This window comes from Myotis brandtii, unplaced genomic scaffold (genome assembly GCF_000412655.1).
Source record: "Myotis brandtii unplaced genomic scaffold, ASM41265v1 scaffold10, whole genome shotgun sequence".
Taxonomy (NCBI): Eukaryota; Metazoa; Chordata; class Mammalia; order Chiroptera; family Vespertilionidae; genus Myotis; species Myotis brandtii.
Window position 1 is genome coordinate 1966066 of NW_005353325.1, and position 9246 is coordinate 1975311.

The following is a 9246-nucleotide window of genomic DNA, read 5'->3' on the forward strand; positions in this document are numbered from 1 at the left end:
GTTCTGGAATTAAACAGTGCTGATGATTGCACACATTGTGACTTTACTAAAAACAACCGATTTTACCCCTTTAAAGAGTGAATTTTATAATATATGAGTTATTTTTCAATTTTTAAAAGTTGACTACAAAGTTTTAAACTTCTGGCAACCTGGGCTGCATTTACTACTACAGAGGATTGAATCTGTCTTTGACCTTCAAGGAAGTCAATCAGTAAGAAAATCATCTTGCATTAGATAGTTCTTACATGACAAATGAAATCTGAAATTAGAAACTTCTCCTGAGAGTAGGAAAAAAATTACAGTGTAAATCTTTACATAAAGGACTATAAGGTTACATAATAGATGTTGTCTTTGGTTTTTCCCAAGACATAGAAATATGTTTTTGAAGCATGTTTCTTTTGTTGACCAACTCTAAAAGATTGGGGCATAAAATCAGATTGAAATCAATTCCGTAAAGGAATTTTGCCAAAATAGTACAGCCTGTTTCTGGATGATCTAACTTTACATAAAGATAAACCTTGTGAAGCCGAGAGACACAGAGAGTCATCACATCCCTTTGACCAACTTCCTCGAATACCAGATGTCTCAACTGAGCATTTGGCAAGTGTTAGAGGATAGTTTAAGGTCTGATTTGTATCGTTGATTAAATAAATGTCCATATGTTTTTGATACTGGACATGTAGGTAGCAAAGTCCATATACTATCATGAGATTTTAGGGACTTGATTTATACCCTTGTCTAATCAAATAACCATCTTACTTTCAAGCCGGGTGAACTCTAGAGATACCTGCAGGTGGGGGTAAAAGGTTCTCAAATTCAGCAAAGAACTCTGAATATTCTCATTCAGACAAGCACTTACCTGAGAACCTAGCATTTGTGCGGTTAGACAAGGAAAGTCTGAAAAATGCTAAATGCAGGTGTTTTTAATCAACTGCCTCTATCATGAAAGCATTTTAGTAGTATCCCTGCAAGACATGTAATTGGGTGTAGACATGTAATTTTTTATGAACTAGCTCCAAAATGTACCCCCTCAAGTCACTGAATGACCTATTTGAAGTTGGGTTACATTTGTTTTGGATACCACACTACAATGCTGATTTCTATAAATGTTTACTGAATGAATAAAGGAATAATTTAATAAATATATACTACAGTATTAAGATCATCTCAGAGCTGAATATTTTTATATAATTTTAATAGATATGTCATGTGCTGTGCTATCAATGAACCATTCTTAGATGACAAAAAGTCTGAGTTTTTCTCTAATTTTATGTTCTTGGTTGCTTGCTCATATGTCTTCCCAATACATTGGAAGTTCTTTGGTGATGTTATTCACCTTTGCATCCTCCGCACAAGGCCTGCTCTCATACAGGGCCCTAAGCAGAAGTTTCTTATAACTTCAAGTTTCTGGTGCAGAGTATGTTTGAAGGTATAAAGGCAGGCCAGTGCAGTGGACACTTCACTCCAGAAGCTAAAGGAGACCGCTATGCCTTCTCCCCGCCTCTGGCAGCTGGAGTGTCAGTCAATAACTAGTCATAGCCAGACAGACCCTCCTATTGAGGACTTTGAATCTGGAGAAAATGGCTCAAAGGCACTGGGCTACTTCAAGTTGATCTGAGGCATCAGTGGCAGATCTGTGAAGCAGCTGGTCTCGGGAACAGTGCTAACAGAGCGGCTTCCTAAACAGGAATTGGTCTCATCTTGCTCATTATCTTCATTCATGCCCCACCCTGGCTGTGCAGGTTTCTGTCAATTCATAAAACACCCACGTAAACTGAAGAGTTTGAAGGCAATCAGAAAGTACAAAAATACTAAGATTACCTTTCCTACTCATTTCCTTGAAAGACTTATCACTACTTATCCATGAACTCAGCCAAATAATGGTTATGATTTTCCAACTATACTGTTCAGATTTTCCTAGTAGTTCTTTGAAATAAAGTTATCTTTTAAAAAATCTAAATGTCAATTTAGATTCTAAATATCTAAAATACTGAAATGAGAATTTCCCACCATGTTAAGAAAATGGAGTAAAGAGATTTTTTTAATTCAATATGCACACAATATAGGTAAAGGAGGAAACCAGCAAAATGTCCATCAATGGATGAATAGATTTTTTGATATGAGGTATACCTATGCAATGGAATATTATACAGCCGCAAACAGGAATGAAGTGCCAATATATCGATGCATAATATCATTATGCCAAGTGAACGAAGCCAGGGAATGGTGATGATTGCATAACATTGTAAACATACTAAATACCACTGAATTTCACACTTTAAAATTGTTAACATGGTGAATTTTATGTCATGCACATTTTACCACAATAAAAAACTTAAATCTTATATGCAAAAAAATTAGAAGAAACATAAAGTAGAATATTTAAAACAAGATCCCTTCTACTTGTAGTAGAACCGAGTGGCTTGTCAAAGAAATTTTCTGGTTGTAAAAATCTTTGTAGTTCCGACTTTCCCTCAGAACTCTCAATGAAGTTATCCGTCATCATGTAATCTAGCTTTCACATTAAGAAATAATCTTGTGTCTTGGTGAGGGGAAAATAAACACTTTCAAAACGCTTTTCATTTTTCTCCGACCAAATCATATCCCATTTCATTTAGACATAATAAGGAAGTTGGGAAAATAAAGTATAATTTAATGGATCTTGGCAAATATAATTTTTCCACTCTGGCAAAGTTTAAAGTTCTTTTATTATTGATTAGCCTCGATTACTCAATTTTCCAAAGATGTGGGTCTTTATGTGGGAAAAATGAGCTGAAGATTCTGGGATTTAGAGAATTTTTCAAAGTGGGATTTTATTTATTTATTAATTTGTATATTCACCCGAGGATATTTTTCATTTATTTCTTAGAGAGAGAGGGAAAAACAAAGAAAAACATTGCTGTGAGAAAAACACATCAATTGGTTGCCTCCTGCACACATCTTGACCATGGCCCCGGGCTGGGGAAGAGCCTGCAACTGAGGTACATGCCCTTGACCTCTTGGTATCTTCACCTGAGGATATTTTTTCATTTATTTTTTAGAGTGGAAGAGAGAGGGAAAAACAGAGAAAAACATCGCTGTGAGAAAAACACATCAATTGGTTGCCTCCTGCACACATCTTGACCAGGGCCCGGGCTGAGGAAGAGCCTGCAACTGAGGTACATGCCCTTGACCTCTTGACCAGAATAGAACCTGGGACCCTTCGGTCCGCAGACTGACGCTCTATCCACTGAGCCAAACCAACTAGGGCTCTAACTGGGATTTTAAAACAATGCTGCTACCTATTATTCCCTAACTGAATGGTTCATCATTGTAAAATTGTTTCAAGTTTGCTCAGTGGAATCCTGGGAAATGCCATTAGTACAATTTTTATTCTAGTATGTTGTAAGTCCATTTATCTCTCTCATTTCTACAAAAAAATTTTTCCAAAAATCTCACATACATAGTGATACACACACACACACACACACACACACACACACTCACTCAGATATATATTCTAGCACCCTTCAATTATTGCTTTCCATCCCTGATAGAACTGAAAGATAAAACCCCACATAATAGCAAGTATGCAACTTTTGAAGTATCTCTTTGAGTGTGTTTATATCAAAGGCAGAGTGAGTGTCTTCTCATTCTACTAGGAAGCCAAATGGTGAAACATTCCCTGATCTAGCTTTCCTGCATTACTTGGGGTAAACCGAAATACCAGCAACTTCAAGTTTATTTCTCAACTTATGAAACAGACGTGTGCTGCTTAAAAAGGAATGTTCAATACTCTCTTAGGCTGTATCGCACGATTTTCCAGCCAGTTCCTCGGAGGAAACCATCTTAATGCTTTTATAAATAAGGAAAGCATTTCACTTCAGATGTACTTAAAATACAATTACTTCATTTATTTTTAGAGGCTTCATCAAAGTCGGTTCTGCACCCAGACTCTTCAGAGCAGGTGCCTGTCATTAAATGCGGTGCTGTCACCTGATTCATTTCCCGTGCCAGGGAGGGCTCTGTTTAAGAGTACTCCGCCGCTCTGCATTCATAAGGAAGATATTACAGCCAAGTTCCGCGAAGCCCTCTGAGAAATTCATCAGTGCTACACACTACTGACCTTACCCTAAACCCATCTGCTTGCAGGCCAGCTGACTCAAGGTCTCCTGCCAGCCATCTGCACAGACGTGGTTTTCTGTGGCAGACCTGTGAGCAGTCAGGAATGACGAGGAGTTCTCCTTTTGAGAGAGGGTCACTGAGAACAAAAGAGAAAACCCTAATTAAAAACATTTCCTCTCGAGAATCCAAAGGGTAACTTTACGTGCCTCTCTTCACTTGCATACATTCATTTTGATTCACTTTAGTTAAGAACCTTTTGGTGAATACCTGCCCTGTGACAATCACTGCCTCAGTGTGGTGGAAGACTGAGAAAATGGATTAGAAACGTTCTCTGCCCTCAAAATACTGCAGGTTCCAGTGAAAGAGACAGAGAGTTCCTAACTTGGGTTTTTTTTAGAAGATGGCCAGAGGCAGGGCCCATTCCCATGAGTTTTCCCAATGATTTGCATAATTATAAGAAGCTAGTTGTACCTTCACTGATATCATTTCCTTTCAAGAAAGCACATGAGAATGCAAGTGTGTGATGGTGAGCTGCAAGTGTGCAGTGGGTGAGCTGCAAGTGTGCGGTGGTGAGCATGCAAGTGTGTGGTGGTGAGCATGCAAGTGTGCGGTGGTGAGCATGCAAGTGTGTGATGGTGATGTTAATCTGGCATATGCGCTAATTCCTATTCTATAAAAGAACATCCTCTGTACTTAACGAACTGCAGATCATTTGCGAGCATTAAATCACAACACACATGATAACTACAATTTGGCCAGATGATGCCAGATGAAGTAAGAGCTAAGTGAACAGAAAGATTGATGAGTGTGGGATGATGGAATCAAGCAAATTTAAGATTATAAACTGAAATACTGGAGGTATTGATGGGAGATGCCTTTAGGTTCTTCCACATGGAGAAGTAATAGTGACAAGTCCCATTTGGATGTGGAGCAAGCGTCTAGAGAAGCTGGGAGGGCCACTTTCATATCCCATTCCAGGAGGTGTCAATAACACAAGAATAACAGAGTGCTGATCATTGCTGAAGCTGAGTGACGAATTTAGAAATTATAATCTATAACAATTTGAACTCAAGTGCTTTTACACATAATGTAGGCATTTCAAATAGAGCAGTAACAAAATAGAGCAGGGACATTTTCTGTGACTTGGAAATAACGGATATGAATCACCACTGTCAGCTTTAACAGTAGTAAAGCAAAATAGATGAGCTTGGTTAGTACAATCTGTGAAGCCATGTAGGATTCATTTAGCCGAGTGTACAGCAGATGGCAGAAGCAAGCAGCTCACCACAGTCCCATTCGTCCGAACTGTCCAAGCAGTCGGCTCTACCGTCACACCACCGGTCACGGGACACACACTCGTGGTTTGCACACTTCAGTTCATCCTCGTGGCAAAATGCTGGTACAGGGGACAAGAAACAAGAAGACGGAAACATTTTACAAGTAAATGTGATTATCACTAACACACACATAGCCATTTGCCAGCGGGAACAAGCCAAGAAGATGAGTTCACTGAGGCCTCCGAACAGGTGGCAAACAGACTAAGGGAATCGGTAAAATCTCATTTCATAGATGTCAATCCATACAAACAGCACGCATTTCAACAGAACTCCTTCCTCCAAGGGACTAGGTGCTCTAACAATAGGATTGAAAGAGTAGTACCAAGCAGCAGAAATATCAAAAATTAAAGAACGGGGTTAAAATCTGCTGTGTCACAAGCAGAGCACAGGGGGTGAGTGGACTGAAGTCACCACAGCATGAAAACCAGCTCCGTTCACATATGTGGGTACTTTCTACGTTTTCAAAATCTCTACTAGTAAATGACTCTCTGAGTCACACCTGATTCTCTCCTGGGTTTTAAAAAAGTCACAGTGAAACTCCTTGGTTGCCTACCTAGCATCAACCTCCTTTCTTTCTCCTTTTTTAAGGAATAATGATTTTGTTCACCGCTCCCCGCCTCCCCACCTGCACACTGTCCCAAGCTCCAGAGGAAGTTCCTGATCCGCTTAAGCAGGACATGGCATTTTTCTGATCACAATTATTTTTTTCTGAATATAATTATTCGTCCAAGAGTGAACATGTGAGCCAAGATCGGGGTCTTGGCCTATGGTTTTGTGGGTTGTACTCTGCAAGATAGTTCTTGCCCGGACTCTGCTGGCCAGGCCATGTGTCCTACCCTGGATCAGAGGTGGCCTGGAGGACCCAGCCTCTTTTCCTAATCGGTTCTCCCTGAGAAGTTGCATTTCAGCTGTTCAGGTGGGGTCATTGCTGATCCACACAAAGGCTCCTCACTTAGCAGGACTCTGCTCAAGTTTGGCTAATCTGAGCGAATCCCTAATTGATGTTGGAGAGATGAGGGCAGGCTTCTCATTTCTTCCCACTGGATATGATCAAGGAGGCACAGTGCCCCCGGTGCTCTGGACCTGGTGGGAGTCAGCCCAAGGTCAAGCCCAACTAAGAGAATCATGTAAGTGCTGAACTCCCACATCCAGCCTCAAGAATCCCTCTTACACTTGACTTTTTCTATGATAATATGTTCCATATAATATAGACTATAATAAAGATAATAAGTATCTTTATTGTTTAAGTTAACTTGAGCTGGGCTTTCTATAACCAGTAGGTAAGACATCTTAAGAGACATAAATTTTTTTCTGATTCTGAAAAATGTGGCCATTCATTTAGAAAAGGTAGAAAATACAAAAATTAAAAAACCACAAAAACGTAATAATCCCACCACCCAGGGGGTTATAATTGTGAACTTATTACCTTCTAATATTTTTCTATATGTGAATCTATGTACTTTTAAAACTCAGGACAATAGTACACATAATACTTTATATTTTGTTTTATTCACCTAATGATATGTAATGAACCCAGAAGAAATTAGTCCTATACTTGGTTTTTAATTTCTGCATATTATTTCATTTTATGTCCCCATATTTGTTGATATTTGTAGTATTTTAATTTTTATATCTTATAAATAACCTATCTATATAAAAGCCAAGTGACTGGAACAACTGGTCGCTATGACGCACACTGTGGCTGGCCAACCGGCCCTCTTCCTGGCCAGACAACCTCTCGTGGCCCCTCCCCCTGGCCAGCCCTGATGGAGCGGGCCAGCCGGACCCCACCTGTGCACGAATTCATGCACCAGGCCTCTAGTGTTAGTATAATACCATTGTGCATAAATTTATACATGTTTGACTGTCCTCTTGGCATATATTCTTACAAGTGCAGTTTTGGTAAAAAAAAAAAAAAAAGTCTGAACATACTAAAAGCTTTTGACACATATTTCTAAATTTCTAGCTTCTATTCACAATGAGAGGTAATTTTGTGTGTTGACAAGTTCCTGTAAGACTCACAGCAGTTTATTTCGTCCATATTATCGGGGCAGTCTGGGAACCCATCACAGATGACTGTGCTCTTCAAACACTGTTTGTTGGATGGACATTCCCACAGACCTCTCTCTTTACAGCCTGGAGACAGAAGAAAAGGTCATTTGCAATAGATGTGGAGGTGAAAATAAAGATGAATGTGATCAAGCTACGTAGAAAAATTACAACAGAAAGGCCTGATTTCTTTTTTCTCAAAGAGTGTTTACTCCTATATACCATAAACACATGATGTTGAAAGTAGAAATACTTGATACTCTCCATACTGCAATATAAGTAGTACACCTCTGCTAAGAGAAGACCAAATGTGAAGTATAGAAAATGGGGGGGGGGGGGGGAGAAAAAGCAATTATACATTAACATTCATCTTTAACTGTTCCTTTTGCTTTCTGAGTCAACTTGCCAACCCATAAGACTCCTCTATAAAATGGCGAGTTATGCTTTTAAGCAAAGATGCAAAAACCTAGTAATCTACATGCATATTATCTAAAAATGTAATTTCAGTCCACAAATGTACAGGCCATCTGTGTGCGTGGCAAAAGAGGCCCCTCCTATGCCAAATACCGACAAAACAAGTTTCAGAGCCAGTATGAAAGCCATCACTTACTTTAGTAATGTAGCCAGAGACCTAAGGTTACAAACTTTATCAGTTAAAATGGAAATGAGCACATTTGCACCAGATCGAGACTATAAGCTTGTATTGTAATTTGCCTCTGAAACAGAAGCACTTGCGATGAACTTAATGATGTTTGAATCAAGCACAGTGTGTGTCCTATATCTGATAAAACATGCCAAGAGTCTAATGTGTTCTTTTAAAAATATATATATTTTCATTGATTTCAGAGAGGAAGGGAGAGGGAGAGAAAGATAGAAACACCAATAATGAGAGAGAAGCATTGATCAGCTGCCTTCTGCACGCCCCCGACCAGGGCTGGAGCTGGCAACCCAGGCATGTGCCCTGACCTGGAATTGAACCTCGACCTCCCAGTTCACAGGTCGATGCTCAACCACTGAGCCACACGGCCTGGGCTCTAATATGTTCTTGTCACTCCAGTTAGACCCCTGGCCCTCCTCAGGCTAGAACAGCCGTGGGCAAACTACGGCCCGCGGATGAAGGAAGAGGCCACAGGGCGTTCATGTTTGGGTACCTTTCACCCCTGCCTAGAACAGTAGCTAGCCCTTGGCAGACCTTCAACATATGTGTATTTTATTTTATTTTAAAATTTATCTTTATCATTGAAAGTATTACAGATGACCCCTCCCTCCCATTGGGAGGATCTTCTTTAACACGTTTTTTTTTTCCAACTTTCTGGCAAGAAGCTTAAAATAAATCAATCGTTAAAAAGTATCCTGTATGTATGGCTTCATAATGAGATTCCATAAAAAATGAAAAGTTTTGAATAAAACCAACAGAACAGTTTGAGCGTATAGTACATTCCCCTAGACTTCTATACAATCTAAGTCAGATGAACATTTTTAACAGCTTTGATATTATGTGTAAATTTTATGTTTACCATAAGGTATAAGGTGATCCTCCTAGGATATTTTTTAATTAAAATTTTTTCCTTTTTAAAAAATATATGTTTTTATTTCAGAGAGGAAGGGAGAGGGAGAGAAAGAAACATCAATAATGAGAGAGAATCATTGATTGGCTGCCTCCTGCATACCCACACTGGGGATTGAACCCGCAACCTGGGCATGTGCCCTGACCAGGAATCAAACTGTGACCTCCTGGGTCATAGGTTGACACTCA

At 39.5% G+C, this 9246-nt stretch overlaps 1 protein-coding gene across 3 annotated transcripts in view; it reads right to left on the bottom strand.

The window, feature by feature from the left end:
- The window catches only part of CORIN (corin, serine peptidase), a 226590-nt gene that overhangs the window by 27659 nt on the left and 189685 nt on the right, over positions 1-9246 (bottom strand). For all 3 annotated transcript variants that reach the window (XM_005853139.2, XM_014534321.1, XM_014534317.1), the window contains 3 exons: positions 7464-7577; positions 5390-5500; positions 4111-4240 (listed from right to left, as the gene is read on the bottom strand). In XM_005853139.2, coding sequence (XP_005853201.1) covers positions 4111-4240; positions 5390-5500; positions 7464-7577 — 355 coding nt within the window. The remainder of the gene's footprint in view (positions 1-4110; positions 4241-5389; positions 5501-7463; positions 7578-9246) is intronic.